The sequence below is a fragment of the Talpa europaea genome (assembly GCF_964194135.1).
Source record: "Talpa europaea genome assembly, chromosome: 7".
NCBI lineage: Eukaryota > Metazoa > Chordata > Mammalia > Eulipotyphla > Talpidae > Talpa > Talpa europaea.
In genome coordinates this window covers 62982835-63000390 of record NC_140074.1, presented here as the reverse complement: position 1 = coordinate 63000390, position 17556 = coordinate 62982835, and the positions used below count along the sequence as shown (strand labels likewise).

At 42.5% G+C, this 17556-nt stretch overlaps 2 protein-coding genes across 3 annotated transcripts in view; both read right to left on the bottom strand.

The window, feature by feature from the left end:
- HSDL2 (hydroxysteroid dehydrogenase like 2) overlaps positions 1-4456 on the bottom strand; it is a gene marked incomplete at both ends in the record, with an annotated part of 44279 nt that extends 39823 nt beyond the window's left edge. For both annotated transcript variants that reach the window (XM_084237340.1, XM_084237341.1), the window contains one exon: positions 4440-4456. In XM_084237340.1, the coding sequence (XP_084093466.1) occupies positions 4440-4456 (17 nt within the window). The remainder of the gene's footprint in view (positions 1-4439) is intronic.
- A 7058-nt stretch (positions 4457-11514) lies between these two features.
- Positions 11515-12153, bottom strand: LOC311173069 (large ribosomal subunit protein P1-like). Its single transcript, XM_084236796.1, has one exon. The coding sequence runs from the start codon at positions 12124-12126 to the stop codon at positions 11782-11784; it is 345 nt and encodes a 114-aa protein (XP_084092922.1). The 5' UTR covers positions 12127-12153; the 3' UTR covers positions 11515-11781.
- Between the last annotated feature and the right edge of the window lie 5403 nt (positions 12154-17556).

The window sequence follows — 17556 nt, the reverse complement described above, 5'->3', positions numbered from 1 at the left end:
TGCACTGTAGGCCTTATAGTATCTTTTGATGAGAAATTATTTTCATCAAGCAAATTTAATGACTTTTGTTTCATAGCTAAAACTTTTGAGATCTTAAAAAATCCTTCCCTAGCTACAACTTACTAATTAATCTTTCAAAACTCCATGACCTCTTGTTTAAATTTTGGTTTATAATCTACCTGGAATTAATTTTTCTGGATAAAGTGAGGTAGGGTCCAATTAATAAATTTATTTAATAAATCTTTAAAAATAAAAGTTAAAACCTTATAAACACACACATACTCAAGAAGTCTAATCCAATATCTATCGGAGCTTCACTAATTTCTGGCTTCTCTTTCTTATATTCCTTTTGCAAAAATATGCACATACATACTTATACAACTTATGTAAGTATAATTTTGCCTTCTTTTTTAATCAAAAGTTAGAAGACAGAGTATTAAGAGATTTTTAATGTAAATATTTCAATAAAAATGACCTAAGCATTGCTTTAAAAAGCCCTCTCTCTCTGCCCTCAGTCTAGTTGGATTGATTCCCAGTAGGATAAAGGACATTTCCAGAGACTCCTCCCCTCAGTCTCCAGCATTGCCAGAGAAAAGGCAAATGCAAGTGTCTCCTCTTGACCTGAAGTCCAGGTTGTTCTACTGAGGAACTCCTCCAGCTCTAAAGCATTATAAACAGCGTACAGGAGAGAAAGTAAGACATCAAATTCCTCAATACACTGGCAAGTAGTTAAAACTTGGTGATGCAGAGTTAACCTACACTACAATTTATCAGAATTCTCTGCTACCTCTAAATCAGGGTAAAAATGATGAATTTTTTTAAAAGATTTATTTATTTATGCGCACAAGAACTGGGGTACAGGGCCTCCCCTGGTGGTGCAGGCGGTTGAGCAGAGCGCTGTGCTGTGAAGCTGTCCGCAGCCTCTGAGGCTGGTGGGGTCCCACGTGGTGAAGCAGACCTCTCCTGTCTCGCCCGCTGCTCCCCTCAGCAGTGTATTTTGTCAGTCTGCCTGTTCTGTTCCCGGCTCTGTCTCTGGTGAATCCTCTCACCCGCAGTGCATCTGGCCTGTACCCCGGTTCTTGTATAAAATAAATAAATATATCTTTTAAAAAAAAATAGAAGAACCAGGGTACAGGCCAGAGGTGGGGGGGGGGGGGGGTAAGAGGATTCACCAGAGACAGAGTGGGAAATACATTGCTGAGGGGCACAGCAGGCAAGACAGGAGAGGTCTGCTGCACCATGTGGGTTGCTCCCTGGCCAGCCCAGGTGCCCATAAAGTGATGACATTTTTAAGCAAAAATGATGCTGGCCATTCTAAAGTTCATTTGGAAAAACAAACACCTAAGTATAACCAGGAAAATTCTAAAAAAGAATCCAAATGAGACATGAACTAGCCTTCTCAGTTATTTAAATACTGTATAAAACAAGAACAAAAATAACTCGGTCCTGGTGCATGAATCTACAGACCAGTGTAATATATAAAATATACAATGTAATATATATAACATTATATAATATTACATTATATAATATTACATTATATAATATTACATTATATAATATTACATTATATAATATATTATGTTACATTATATAATATTACATTATATAATCTATATAATGTAATATATAGAATAAAAAGTCCAGAAACAGCCCTCTATGCATACAAGAATTTAGTATATAATAGAGAGAAGATTTCTAACAGAAAAGAAAAGATATATAACCAGTCATTCAATAGTGTTGGGACAAGTATACATCCTGCCATCCAAATCAAAGTGGGCTTCCTAATTTACTTTTTCCTATATCAAAATAGTATGCAAAATATTTCATCTTATATGGATAAAAAATTTGAGTGCTGGGGACCTCCGTTGTGGCCAGGGGTTAAGTCTCATCACTATTATTATGAGGGCCCTCTTGCAGCAAAGCAGCCTGAGTTCAATTCCCTCCCTGGCCAGGGAGCTGACCCACATGGTGCAGCAGACCTCTCCTGTTTCACACGCTCAGCAGTTTATTTCAGTAGCTCCGCCTGTTCTGCTCCCCACTCTGTCTCTGGTGAATCCTCTCACCCCCTGCACCTCTCGCCTGTACCCCAGTTCTTTTATCCATAAATAAATAAAAATATGGTGACCTTATGGATTTTTCTAAAAAACCAAACAGTCTTAAAGTATTAATAACTGACTCAATAAAAACCATTTTCCTCATAAGCAAAGGGTATACTCAAAGTCAAGACACGATTAAAAAAAAAGATACAAGTATTTGTAATACACAATTTGGAACAATTTTTCTAAAATAGAGTTCTCAGAGATCAATCAAAAACCTAACTGCCTAAAATGGGCAACAAAAAGACAGACAAATGGCGTTAAACCAAGATTTCTCAATCACTGCACTATCTGACATTTTGGACAAGATAATGCTTTGATTGTAGGGGCTGTCATGTGTATTACAGGATTTTTACCAACATAACTGAACTCTACATATTAGATGCCAGTAGCAGCACTCCCTACCCCACTCTGATAATCAAAATGTTCCCAGATATTCCCAAATATCCTATGGAGGTCAGAATTGCTCTTGATGAGGACCACTGCTTTAAACATATAAAAAGATCCTGATTGAGCTCTCCTACCTGCTGGCCTATGTCTATACAGGTACCTCTTTTTTTGCCTTTCTCCTTTTCCTAATCGATCTGTCCTTTTAAAATGTTAAAAAAAAAAATCCTGATTCTATTTCACAGTGCAAATTTTTATTGTATTTTTCGCTAAGTAGATTTTATTATCAAAACAAATTTTCCTGGGTCTCCCGGGTGGCGTTGAGCACTGCTGCCCACAGCCTCTGCAGCGCCAGTTCCATCCCCGCCTGCTCCCTGGCCACCGGAGGAGGGTCCCACATGGCACAGCAGACCTCTCCTGCCGCCCACTGCTCCCCTCAGCAGTGTACTTCGGTCCTTCTGCCTGCTCTGCTCCCTGCTCTGGCTCTGGTGAATTCTCTCACCCTCCCGCGCTTCTGACTGTATCCAGTGCTTATATAAATAAATAAATAAATAAATCTTTAAAAAAATAAATTTCCTTCCCCCAAAATAAATGTTTTATTATCAAACATTTTGCTGTTTGCCAAAGTGCTGGATTAGGAAATATCATTCATCCTTGTGGACGTGTGACCTCTTTGGAGGACTACTGGTATTAGCTATCAAAATTTAAAGTGCATATACAGTACTCTTTGAAGCAGCAACTTCATTTCCAGGAACTAATCATATAGGTATACCAAAATGTGTGCTAAACAGGTACAGGAACAGGAGACTACACAACAGAATACACAGTAATCATTGTGGCAAAGATGGAGTAACAAAAAACTAGACAAAATCTGGTATCCAGTGATAGGGAACATTTACAAGTTAAGTAAATGATTACACATCAAGGCAACCATTAAGAGGGAAGAAGATCTACAAGTACTGAAAAATATGTAACCAAGACATATTAGATAAAAATAACAAGGCCCAGGAGGGAGATTGCTACTATTTCTTCAAGCTGTGTTGAGTACAAAATATGTTTTTAAATGCATATGGTATCTTTGGAAAGATACCAGAGAGTACTGGGGGAAAGTTAAGGATGAAGAAACACAATTTCAATTCTACACCCTCTGGAGCTGTTTAAGTCTTTGGCTATATGCCTTTATGTTTCAAGTAAATTACGGAATGGACAGCTCACTTAACTCAAGACTCCCTTACCTGACAGCAATAGAAAATAGAATGGTGGTTGCTAGGGGGTAGGGAGAAGAAGAAATTGAGCTGTTCAGTGAGTAAAGAGTTCTGCAAGTAGAAAAAGTTCCGCATAACAGCACAGCAGCGCACACAGACTACACATTACTGAACCTACAGTTAAAAATGGTTAAAAGAGAAAATTTTACGTTAAGTGTATTTTATCACATTTACAAATTTTGTAAAAGTGAACCCTCCCAAAAGATACACACTTTCAGATTCATTTTTGCTACTAAATTTTAAATCACTTTTTAAATATCCCATTATTTTATTATTCCAAAACTGGGCGTTTAGAACAAGTGGAGACTCACTGGGTGCACGAGTGTTACAACGACCTTTCCCCTAGAACTTGCCCGCCCTCAACACGATACGCAGTTATTGCCAAACCCAAGGTGGGGCCCGTCCTGGGGACGGCGGGGTTACCCACTCTGGATTCTTTCCCGTGGAAGATGTGCTGCTTTTTTTTTTTTACAAGGCTGTAATCTTAACAACTTTGGGTTACTTTTCCCCCTTTACCGCAGATTTGAGGAACCCCGCGTGCAGCACCCACCAGCTCTCCAGACCCGGCCGGGCTGTTTCCTTAAACCCCCGCCCCCACCACCAGGGCCGGGCCCCGGGTCATCCACGGCACCCCACCTAGCCCCGACTCCTCCCACCCGGGCCTCCCCGCCCGGCCCCGACCCCTTACCCGGTGTTGGGTAACATGACTTCGGTAGATCAGGGTCGGCGACAAAATCCGAAGAAGAGAGGAGATAGTGAAAGGCGGACCGACCCTCCGCACTTAGCCCCGCCCCCAGACCCCGCCCCCGAGGCCCCGCCCCGCGGCCTGCGGGGGAATGGGGATTTGAAGAAGCGGGAGGTCGCTGAGTGCGCCTGCGCACGCAGTGGGCCTCCCGGCGCTCGGCACTCGCTTCCGCCTGCCTCTTTCAGGTCCTTGGAAACGTGCTCTCTGCGCAAGCGCTGTGAGTCAGCTCCGCCCACCCCTCTCGTCGGGCTGTAAGGTGACAATCGGCCTCCCGCCAGCGTCCGGCTCGCCAGTCGCGTCGCCGCTACGTAGGCTTTCCCCCGCCAGTGAAAGGCTCCTCGCGGCCGCGCTGCGGCCCCTGGCCCGCGGGGCAGCCGTCTGAGCCCTGCGCTAGACCTTGGGGCTGGGATGCGGCTTATCCTCAACGGCGTCTGACCCGGGAGTGCGTGGGCCCCGGGTCTTCCCTTCCTCGACGCCCGAACCTGGTCTCCTGTGCAGCGGCTCTGCTTTTCCGCGTCAGAGTGTCGCTTTCTGCCGCAGGCCGGGCGGCGTCGCGTTTCGACTGTCTCACCGAGTCTGGACTAACGCTGGCGGCGGATCTCGCGCGTCCGTGGGGAGCCGGGGGGTGGGGGCAGCTTCTGGAGGGAGTTTGCCAGAGTCGCGCGGAAGATTGCGTCGTGAAGGCTGAGTTCTTGCCTCCGGGGCAGTATCTCGGCGGGAAGACTCCCAAACTTGGTGCTGGAACGGGGTGAACGCCGGAATCCAGTATTGCTGTTGGTAGTTAGTATGTTTTTGGACTTAGCTACCCTAGTGAACTGGTATAGTATTAGGACGTGAAGAAATTGCTGTGTGTTTTGAAGGCGTAGAACAGGATGACGAGGAGATTGTTATACGAGGACTGGTTAAAATAAACTAGCCTGGAGATGGGGTGTGTACTAGTTACCTAGTATATTACAAGCCCTAAATGGCTCGTAATTCATTTATATCACTTGCCAATCTATAGGCATTTGAATTTGCAACTCATGACTCTTAGAGACCCTGGAGGAATTTTTTTTTAGCTTTTTATTTTTTTAATTTTTTTAATAAGTTAATTTTTTCTCAAAGACATCTCATTTTTCATAAGACTTTCTATAGACACATTTGTTTGCTCCTGAAAATTGAAATTGCAAATCAAAAACTATTACAATTCAGGGCCTCCCCGGTGGTGCAGCGGTTGAGCGCTGGGTTGCGAAGCTGCCCGCAGCCTCTGCAGTGCCGGTTCCATCCCCGGCTGCTCCCTGGCCACCCACCGGAGGAGGGTCCCACATGGCTCACAGACCTCTCCTGCCGCCCGCTGCTCCCCTCAGCAGTGTGCTTCGGTCCTTCCGCCTGCTCTGCTCCCTGCTCTGGCTCTGGTGAATTCTCTCACCCTCCCGCGCTTCTGACTGTACCCAGTGCTTGTATAAATAAATAAATAAATCTTTAAAAAAAAAATTATTACAATTCAAATTTTTGAAAACCAGGAACTCAAAAAACAAACAAACCAGGAATTGTAGATAGAAACCCCCTACCCTAATTATGTCCTAGCCAAAACACCCAATAATTGTTTTTATTGACTTAGACCTTCCAAAATACAGAGACAACCGTGGTGCTTCTTTAAGTGAGATTTTTTTTTTTTTAAAGTGGAACCAAAGTATATTTGAAGTCATCAAATGCAAGCTGTTAGATTCCTTATAAGTACTGGAATCAAGGTAGATGCAAGAAAAAAAGACATAGAACTTCAAAATACTGGCATATAGTCCATCAGAGCGTAAGTTATGTTCCCAAACTGCTGCATAATGACCCTAAAAATGATCGTCAAGAAAAAGCAGCACAATTAAGGTTTAGGACTAAAATGATTCACTGTCGGAATTCTTCTCCATGCTTACCTTCTCGGGAAACTCTGTGATACAGGCAATAATGACAGCTACACTAAAATTTTTTTATCCTTTTTTCAATTTCCATTTCCTTCTGCCGTATTTCTTCCTGTAGCAGAGAAAATCGGTTAAGGTATTGGTATATGATTTTTACCATCCTTTCCTTTTTTTATTTTTTACATCATTGTTCATTTTAAAACAATATTTGCTTCCCCAGGAATTTTCTTATTTGGCAAACATTAGCAGCTAGTATGTACTGATCACTGGAGTTCAGCAGGGCAAAAAGGGAAAGATCTCCATTTATGTGGGAAAAATGACAAGTAGCCAATGTGTTCTTTAACCTGTTGTAAACATTAGGTATTTTAAGATGAGCATTGATAGGTACTGTTAGGTAAAATCTTTTTCTCCAGAGAGAGTGAAAAAACAGCCTACACAATGGGAGAAAATATTTACAAATCATATTACCTGACTAAGCCTCCTATCCAGAAAATAAAAAGAATCATAACTCAGCAACAAAAGATGTAAAATCCAGTATAAAAATGAGCAAAGGATCTGAATAGATGTTTTCCCAAAGATAAAATATAAATGGCCAGCAAATAAAGAGCAGATGCCCAATATCATTATTAAGGTGGTGCAAATCAAAACCAATTCCACTTGACACCCACTAGGGTGGTTATTGGCCAGAATGTAGGGAAATTGTAATCCTCATGCATTGCTGGTAGGAATGTGAAATGAAAAAAGAAAAAAAAAAAGAATGTAAAATGGCTCAGCCTCTTTGGAAAACAGTTCTGCAGTTCCTCAAAAAGTTAATCAGCTACCAAAATAATTCCACTCTTAGCTCTAGACCCATAGCCACCAGATGGCACTCTTATTTTAAAATTCAAAGTTATATAATAGTACAAAATGTTAATTGATTAACAATGTGGTGATATTATAATCTAATTTGGATTAAGGCAAAAATAGCATGAGGTTCTCTAGAGAACTCTTATAGAGGAGAAATATGAGGTGTACATATCCTTAAATTAGTTCTTTGGGAAAACAAGGAAAATTTATACTTTGCATCATTAAAACAGGATGTGATACACATCTGTACACATTCTAAGAAGGATTTTATATGTAATTTTTTAAATATGAAGAACACATTCAGGGCCTTCCTGGTGGCACAAGGGGTTACACACATCACAGCAAAGTGCTTAAGGATCCCTGGGGAGCTTCCCACATGGTGCCAGTAGACCTCTCCTCTCTGGCTCCCTTCTCCCCTCAGCAGTGTATTTCAGTCAGTCTGCCTGTTCTGTTCCCCACTATGACTCTGGTGTGTCCTCTCACACACACACCCACGCACACCTCTGGCCTGTACCCTAGTTCTTGTATGCATAAATAAATAAATAAATAAATAAAAACACTTTCAGCACAATTCAGAAATTGGAATATGTACTACAGATAAAAGTATTATCAATGATACATTTCCTGATTTGATAATTTTTTTAAAAATTATATATCACTCTAAGGTATCCTCCTAAGATACACTCCTAAGTGTATCTCACTCCTAAGGATTCTAATAAAATTGGTATGGGATATACATAGGAAGTAGCATTTTTTTAAATCCCTTTAGGCTGTGTCTATATGCAGCCAGGATTGAGTATCACTGATCTTGGTATAATCCCATTTCCTGTCAATGCCTTGTTTAGAAGTAGACATGTTATCTAGTTGTGACAAATGTGAGGTCTGCTGGGAAAGGTTTTCTTACTTTAAGAAAAACACCATAATTTTTACCTCTTCTAGATGTTATTTCTGCATGTGATGCTTAGAACAGCTGTAACTATCTTGCAGTCAGTCTGCCTGTTCCATTCCTACTCTGTCTCTGGTGAATCCTCTCACCCCCCACATCTCTGGACGGGGGTATAGGCCAGAGGTGCCAGTGGTTGCATCTTAATCCCTTGCGCAACCAGAGAGGCCCCAAGAGAGGACATATTTAAAAATTTACTGTTTTATATAACTGGCAGAGACTGCCCTTTGTCTACTCATTAGCGTTCTCACCAACAGTATCTTTTTATTCGTCTTAACCAATAGTATCTTTCTACTGTTAGAAGGGGCAATATGCCCAGTATAAACATTCCAACTCTCAGCCTCTCTTGCAAGTAAGAGTGATCAGGTGACCAAGTTATGGCCAATGAAACATAAGTGGAAGATGTTGGGGAAAACTTCTGGGAGTTTCTTTAAAGAACTTCCAGGGCCTCCCTGGTGGTGCAAGAGGTTAAGCACCACACTATGAAGCCATCCGCATCTCTGCAGCATGTTCGATCCCTGGCCGGCCAAGGAGCAGCCCACATGTCACAGCAGACCTCTCCTGACTCGCCGCTACTCCTCTCAGCAGTATATTTCCATAGATCCGCCTGTTCTGCTCCACATTCTGTCTCTGGTGGATCCTCTCACCCCCCGCATCTTTGGCCTCTACCCAGCTTTTGTATGCATAAATAAACAAATCTTTAAAAAAAAAATAAAGAACTTCCAACCATTTTTGTGACCTTAAGAATAAAACTATATGCTCACATAATGGAACAAAGAAGGCTGTCTTTGATGAACATGGAATGTCATAAGAGCTCTGAGACTACTACTTCTAGACTTCTTTTGCACAAGTAATTCATTTTTATTTTAAGGCACTGTTATTGTTATTTTCAGATTTTCATATTTCTGTTATATGTAGTTGGTCTTAACTTAAATGATACATTGTCTGCACTTGATCTTTTTTTTTTTTTATTAGCGGCATGCTTTATTTATTTATTTTATTTGTTTGTTTTGTTTATACATGCACTGGGTACAGTCAGAAGCGTGGGAGGGTGAGAGAATTCACCAGAGCCAGAGCAGGGAGCAGAGCAGGCAGAAGGACTGAAGTACACTGCTGAGGGGAGCAGCGGGCGGCAGGAGAGGTCTGTGCGCCATGTGGGACCCGCCTCCAGTGGCCGGGGAGCAGCTGGGGATCGAACCGGCACTGCAGAGGCTGAGCGCAGCTTCGTAACCCAGCGCTCAACCGCTGCGCCACCAGGGAGGCCCTGCACTTGATCTTGATCTCAGCTAAAAGGCTGAGAAGCTATAATACTCTGTGTAAAGACAAAAGTATTAAAAGAATATAAACTATTATAGGAGGTTTCTTCTTGAGCACACCCAAATCTCTAACTTTGCTCCTTGTCTTTATAGCTGTGGATTTTCTCCCTCAGCTCATCAATTTTATTCAAATGTTCTTCTTTAAATTTGCCTTTAATGTCTCTTAAGGTCTCATGACATGCTCACAGGGGTTGGTCTCATATTAGGCTTGGCCTCTTTTTCCCAAGCCCCAAATTTTCCCAAGTCTGAATTATTCATTCTATTTCATATAACTTTAACAAGAGAGTCCAGGGTGGATGTGGATATTCCAAGTCCAGTTCCCCTGGTGATATTTCCACCTAATTCTTCCAGGTGTCTAGTAAGCATTACATCAAACACACCACATCTCCCTAAGTCAGACATTAATTCCCAGACACGGTACTGTCCTGAAACTACATGAACTCTTTTCATGCTGAGAAAGAGAAACATTAGGCTGTGATAATCAACATTTTACCCCTGCTCACTATAAAGATAGCATTTCATTTTGAAGGACAATGTCAGTTCTTTTTATCTTATGCCTTTCAAACTATCTACTAGGTGTTTTTTTTTTTTTTTTTTTAAAGACATTCAAAGTTAGCTTAAGAAGCAGGTCCATAATTGGGCCATCTATCTTTTAATGGTGGCCACTTTGGATCAAGCTTTGGAATTACCCTTTGTCTTTACATCGTGCCAAATTAAATTCTTGTAGGTGTCATCCTCCTACTACCCTCTACTAAATTAAATTCTTGATTAAGTTCTCTTACTCCCACTGCTGCTGTAGAAGAGGCTATATGAAGACATATTCTTTGTTACAAGTAATTCTCTGCTTCCATGGATGGGGGTGGGGCTAGGGAGGAGATTTGCTTGTCTAGTTACTTAAATAACTTATTTTCACAGAGAAGTGTTCCAGATTGTTCTTTTGTTTTATTGTGTTTTCCAACTAGTGACTACTAGTGTTTGCTTGTTCCAGTCTGAACATTTTCCTGGTGCCCTGTGAGATCATCTGCAATTAAATATTTTTAGGGGAGGGCGCTCTCTCCAGCTGGCATCCCAGGAACCTTTCCACTGATTGGCTTTTTTGCACAAGGCTGCTGTTTCAACAAAGGGCAAATAAGGAAAGAGAAAGTAGATGTACTCTAACCAATTTATCTGGCTCCTTGGATAGGTTTGTTTTTTGTTTTTTTTTTTAAAGATTTATTTATTTATACAAGCACTGGGTACAGTCAGAAGCGCGGGAGGGTGAGAGAATTCACCAGAGCCAGAGCAGGGAGCAGAGCAGGCAGAAGGACCGAAGTACACTGCTGAGGGGAGCAGCGGGCGGCAGGAGAGGTCTGCGCGCCATGTGGGACCCTCCTCCGGTGGCCGAGGAGCAGCCGGGGGTGGAACCGGCGCCGCCGCAGAGGCCGCGGGCAGCTTTGCAACCCAGCGCTCAACCTCTGCGCCACCGGGGAGGCCCTCCTTGCAGAGTTTTATTAAAAAACTTAGGGGGAAGTTTTGATGTAGTTGTCAGAGTGAAGATCTTGTTCAAGTTGCAAAATGAAATGTATACTTCCTTAGTGATACAGTCTCAGACTCCTAAGAAGAGACTATTTTGTCCCATATAAAAACATAGATTTATATGCTATATATAGATAGTGTCGCCAGTGAGACAGATAAGTTTCAGTCAGAAGTGTCTCTCAAAGAGAATTTTATTCCTATATTGGTCACACACACACTTAAGTTCATATAGGCAAGCCAACCCCAAGTTCCCAGAGTACCTTTGACTGAAGACAGTAGCTGCGATGTGTCTTAGCCGGGCCTTCCACCTAAGTGGAAGTCCTTAGGCCGTGGAAGTCTCTAGGTTCGAGGGCCCTTAGTGCGGATGGTTGCACAGGATGTTGAGCTGATAGGCCGCTAGTGCCGCCGTCAGGCAGCAGGCCTCCAGGCAGCAGGCCTCCAGGGAGCAGGCCGCTGGGTCGCGGGAAGCAGAGCTGGGAAGTGCAGGTCGGTTCGCGGTGTGCCAGAGCAAGCGAAGAGCGAGGAGCAAGGAGAGGTTTCGGCTGGAGATTAAGTCTGAGTCCAAAGGGAGGCAGCGAGCTGGACTCCAAGAGTAGCCTCCGGCAAGTCCTTTGCTCCGAGCCAGTGTTTAGGACTGCTCTGAGTCTGCTTCAGGTAGCTGCTTCTTTTATACCTTCTTATCAGGTTTTAGGCTCAGGCACCATTTGCTTTATCAGTCTTTTTTTTTTTTTTTAAAGAGTTCAAATTTTTATTGAACGTGTTACAAAAGACCTTTAGTCAAAAAGACCAAAGCCCATGTCATCATCAGACTCCTCAGATTCTTCTTTCTTTGCCTCTACTTTCTTCTCCTCAGCTGGAGCAGCAGCAGTGGAAGGAGCAGGACCACCTGCAGGGGCAGCCCCTGCAGCTGGGGCAGGCCCACCAGCCCCTACATTGCAGATGAGACTTCCAATGTTGACTTTGGCCAGGGCCTTTGCAAACAAGCCAGGCCAGAAAGGTTCAACATTTACACCCGCTGCTTTAATGAGCGCATTGATCTTATCCTCCGTGACCATCACCTCGTCGTCGTGCAAGATGAGAGCCGAGTAGATGCAGGCGAGCTCCGAGACTGAAGCCATGGTGCGGGCGAGGGCTGGACAGACGCTGCCAGGCGCGGTGCTAGTCGCCGGATGAAGTGAGGGGCTCACCCCAACGCGGCCTTAGCTTCCTCGGAAGTGCAACAGGGAACCTCCCCCTTTCCTGGGGACCACCTAATTGTTGCTTCTCTTACACACATTGTAACCCTAAAAAAGACTGTCTCCTAAGACTACACCCTGAGATTGTGCCACCATAGATATGGTGGAATAAAAATTAAAAGGGGGGATTGCAACAGGGTGGTCCCCAGGAAAGGGGGAGGTTCCCTGCCCCACCCAAGGGAGGGTGGAGCTGAGCAGGGAGAGGAGAAGCTGAAGAAGAGACTGAGGAAGGAAGGAGCAGGATGGAGCCAGAAGACCTGGAGGAGGCGCATGGAGCCTAGAGACACGTAAAGAAACTGTGCTTGTCTTTTGGTCGTGGACTGGGTGACACAGATGTGGGTGAGACCCGTGGGGAGGTGACAATGGCAGCTTTTATCTTGATGTTGATTTTGCTCTTTTCCTTCCGGGCTTGTTTGGTTGTTTCTCTTTTCTGTGGGTCCCCACTGGAAGATGCTTTAGACTTGTGGCAGGCTTTGGGGCCTTGCTCTGGGCCAATCCCATTTGGATGGACTTTTACCCATGAGGGGACGGGTAACTTTTGGTGCTTCACTTAGAAACTAGACTCTTTGCCTTACCTGTATTGTTTCCTAGTTGTATTAAAGTTCCTTCCCATTAAAGTCTCCTATGTTTTGTGTTGATGCGGCGGATGGCAGAACCCATTTAGAATAGGCAGGTTTGCGGGGTTTGGGCTGCCCCTCTCCCTGTCCTATGACAGAAGGACCGAGCACCTTAGCGACAACTGAGGAAAAGCTGCTTTATCAGTCTTTAACACCCAGTATGTGGCCTCAGCTACTTTCACTCACAGTGCTCAGGCACCTTAATATTGTCAGTGTACTTTGTAAATTTTATATGTTCGTTACATTTAGGCTATAAGTCATGTAATAGGATGGCTGTCTCCTAAATGTGACGTATGGGGTCAAAGAAAATAAATATGCTAAAAAAAACATAGGAAATTGTTTAAAATTGGTGATTTCAGGTAAAGATATATGATAATTCCTTTTATAATTACAATTTTTCTGTAAGCGTGAAATGAATTTGAAGTGAAAAGTTTCCTTTAAGGGGCCTCCCGGATGGCGCTAGGGGTTAAGTGAAGCATCCACAGCCACTGTACCACGAGTTCGATCCCAGGCCAGGGAGCTAAACCACATGGCGCAGCAGACCTCTCCTGTCTCATCTGCTGCTCCCTTTAGCAGTGTAGTTCAGTAGATCTGCCTGTTTTGCTCCCTACTTTGTCTCTGGTGAATCCTCTCACCCTACCCACACACCTCTGGTCTGTACCCCTGTTCTTCTATGCATAAGTAAATAAATCTTTAAAAAATAACAATAATGTTAAAATCTAAGCCCTCTCCTCCCTCCCACCCCCAGCAAGGTTTGGGAGGTGTCAGTAGATAAATGGAATTATAAGGTTGCTTTGTGAACCAGGCCTTAAGGCTGATCACCTCTACCCTGAAAGCAGAAGCAGGACTAGGACACATTCTCTGTCAAAGGTGAATGCCTAAGGCCAGACATCCCAGCACTAACGGGCCCAAACTGATTCCCCAGTCATGAAAAGCCCACCAATCAGGTTGTGAGAGGGAGCCCAAATCCTTCTTCATGCATAGACCACTCCTGTTTTGCCTGATGCATCTCTTAGGAGTGTATTTCAATGAATTCCCCTTTTCTGTTCTCTTCTGTCTCTGGTGAATTCTTTCACCCCTGGGTCTCCAGCCTCACCCTGATCTCCTCCCCACAACAATGCACACTAATTGTATTAAAGTTATTTTCCATTAGGTCTCCCCAGTAGTGCATCAGTTTAAGCGCAGCGCTGTGAAGCTGTCCACAGCCTCTACAGTGCTGCTTCGATTCCTGGCCGGCCAGGGAGATTCCCACATAGCGAGGCAGACCTCTCCTGTCTCCCCCGCTGCTCCCCCCAGCAGTGTTTTCGGTCTGTCTGCCTGTTCTGTTCCCTGCTCTGTCTTTGGTGAATTCTCTCACCCTCCTGCACCTCTGGCCTGTACCCCAGCTCTTGTATAAATAAAATAAATCTTAAAAAAAAGAAGTTATTTTCCATTGACAGTCTTACACACTAAGAGTACGTTGAATGGCAGAACCCATTTAGAACAGATAAGCTTGGGGGTCCTGGGGTATCCCTTACCCTGCTCGCTAGCAATCAATATAAGCAAATATTTTCTCTATTCAATAGGTTGCTATAAAGAGAACTATTTAACTCAATGCTGAAGAGTAACTTCTTTAAAAGCAATCCAGGTATAGGTTACATGGGTTTAACCTTAAAAACAAAAAGAAAACTATAGTTCAAATCTATGCATTTCAATGAATGAATTTTACTTCAAAAAGCAAAATGAAATAAAAATTGAGTATGGGGTGACACAAGAATGACCCAATGTCAGAATATTGGTGTGGAGTCCTAGAATAGGCCCAGTTGATTCTGATTTGTGTTAAAGTTTGAGAACTCTTGCTTTACACTGATCATGCACATTATCAGTGATCTTAAATTATCAGTAATTGGTTGTAGTGCCAACAATGCACAGAGCAGATTCTCTAAGATCCAGGCAGACAGGTAAAGGAGAGTCCTGGAGTCCTCTGTGGGTTTTTCAGGCTTTTATTGAGCTTTTTACACCATTTGTAGTGCGGCACCCAGATACAAGGAAGGCAGTGGGGCCAGGGAGCCAGGAAGCTGGCAGGCCTCCTAGCCCCCAGCGAATCTTCACTCTTCCTGGGCTTTCTGGTTACTCTCACAGTCTCTGCTTCTCCTTTGCTGCTCTGCTGCTTCTGCTCTTGTTCTGCTGGTGTTCCCTTGATGCCGCCCTTATAAGCCCAGTATCTTAGCCCAGGTGCACCCACTACTCCATTTGCCCACCATCAGACATGCATATAGGACTGCAGAGATCTATCATTAATGCTAATGGTGGGAGGGCAGAAAATCCTGACAATTTTCACTTATGCTACATTGGTATTCCAAGAAAACTTCACAGAGACTAATGTTGCTCAAGAGAAAAGGAAACGAGGAAGCAAGAATGTGAAGGAAAGCAAAAATTCAGTTATCAGTTCTTAGAAGATGGCTAAGGGTAAATCTGGATAAGTACCTTCTGTGGGCTCTAGTTAGCCAAAACAATGGAAAGTGTTTGGGAATATATACTACCTTGAGTTCAGCAAGAAACACATGCTTTAGGCAAAGAAGTGCAACCCTTGGTCTACTGGAAAATAAACAGTTTTAAGTCAAATAGGGATTGCAGAAAAACCTTTTTTTTTTTTTTTTTTTTTTTTTAGGATTTATTTATTTATGCATACAAGAACTGGAGTACAGACCAGAGGTGGGGGAGGGGTGAGAGGATTCACTAGAGACAGTGGGGAACAGAACAGGCAGATTGACTTAAGTACACTGCTGAGGGGAGCAGCGGCCAAGTCAAGAGAGGTCTGCTGCACCATGTGGGTTGCTCCCTGGCCAACTGAGGGATCGAACTCAGCTGCAGTGACTGCAGACAGCTTCATAGGTTGTGCCTCAACCCATGTGCCACCAGGGAGGCCCCTACAGAAAAATCTTAACCCTTTGTTTCAATGATTCTCAAAGTTTGGTCTCACCACCACCCAAGAATCTGCTAGAATTGCAAATTCCTGGCCCCCACACTTGAATCAGGAACAATCCATGTTAACAAGCTTGCCAGTTGATTCTGGTTTATATTAAAGTTTGAGAACTATTGTTTTACACTGATCATTCACATTATCAGTGATCTTAAATTGCCAGTAATTGGCATTCCATTTGTTTGAATATTTCCATAACAAAAGGTTAAAAAACTCAAATAGAGAATATATTCATATATTAGTTTTAAGATAAGAAAATTAACCTAGGGAAAAAAGGATCTGTATATTTGAGAAACAACAGACTAGTACTTCTCAAATTGTAAAAAAAAAAAAAAAAATTTTTTAAATTTCAAACCTCTGTGCACTAAAACCTTTGTAAAAATAACTATAAATAAAATAAAAAAATAATCTAAATTATTTTATTTGATTCAGTAGAAAGTTTTGTCAATTGCTATGAATGTTTCTAGACATGTTTTCTCACATTTCATTTTTGTTAGGGACTAGTAATGTTTTTTTCACCAACATGTTCCATGGTCCACACTAAATAAATGATTCTGAAATTATGCACTCAAGGAATTCTGCTACTTTTTAAATTCCTAATAGTAATATAAAGTAATAGTTACAAATAAATATAAACATTGTGAACATGGAGATAACTGCATATAAACACCTTTTAAAGTAACATGTTGAATCATTTAAAATTTCCTGAAAAGCTATTAGGTAAGTACTATTATTATTCCCTCCTTATAATTCTTACAGCAGACAGGTTAAATAACTTGGCCCAGTTCATACTTCTAGCAAGTGCTGGAGATAAAGATTCTAAATAGCTAAACTAGCTCTAGATCAGACTCTTAACCACCTGCATTATTATTAGCTTTATTTCCTAGGCAAAGGTGTTCCTCTTCCTAACTCAGTGTGCCAATTTTTCTAACTTTTTTGATAAAATGAATGAATAGAATTTTCTCCTCCTGTGGGAGTGGGGTGGCAACTTGAAAATAAGCAGATGAAATACATTTAAGCATATTGTATTTCCAAGAGATCGCCTTCTTATTCCTAGGTAAGAATTCACCCTGACTAGAGTGGGGTACACCAGTTTTAAGGACAAAAGGTCAGTGCTTAAGGGAAACTGTGATTTTTAACAGTGAGGTGATTATAACTTGGTTCTCATGTTTAGCTTCACTATCTCATGCCTATATTTTTAAGGATTTTCTTTGCATAACGTGGAAAAGGCTGATTTATTAGACTTGGAAAGACACAGACCTAGGGGATCTAGTTTGATAAAAAGATACAGTAAAGGAATCATTCCTTCTTCAGCAAATCCAGTGCAACTTTGATATGGGCTGATAATCCTTACTATAGGCCAGAGACAGTTGACTGCACCATCTTTGCAATAATGGAGTCCTCTGAACCTAGCAGTGGTTGTGCAAGAGCTTCAAATGGTGATGATGCTATTGAGGTGACGCATAGAACCAGGAAAGTGGGCATGGTTGCCACAAGGTCAGTGAGTATGTTGCAAAACTCCTCAAATAGTTGGAAAAGACTTTGAAGGAGGGCTCAAACAGGACAGATTCAGCAGAGTCTGTGGATGCGAGTCTGTGTTAGCCAGTGTCACTCATTTTCAGTATGAACTACCAAAGTGATATAGTCTGAAAAACATGAATTCTACTCCCACATATTTTTTAAGGCTTTGAAGTTTGTTATTACTTAACCAGTGAGTAAATAACAAATACTAAG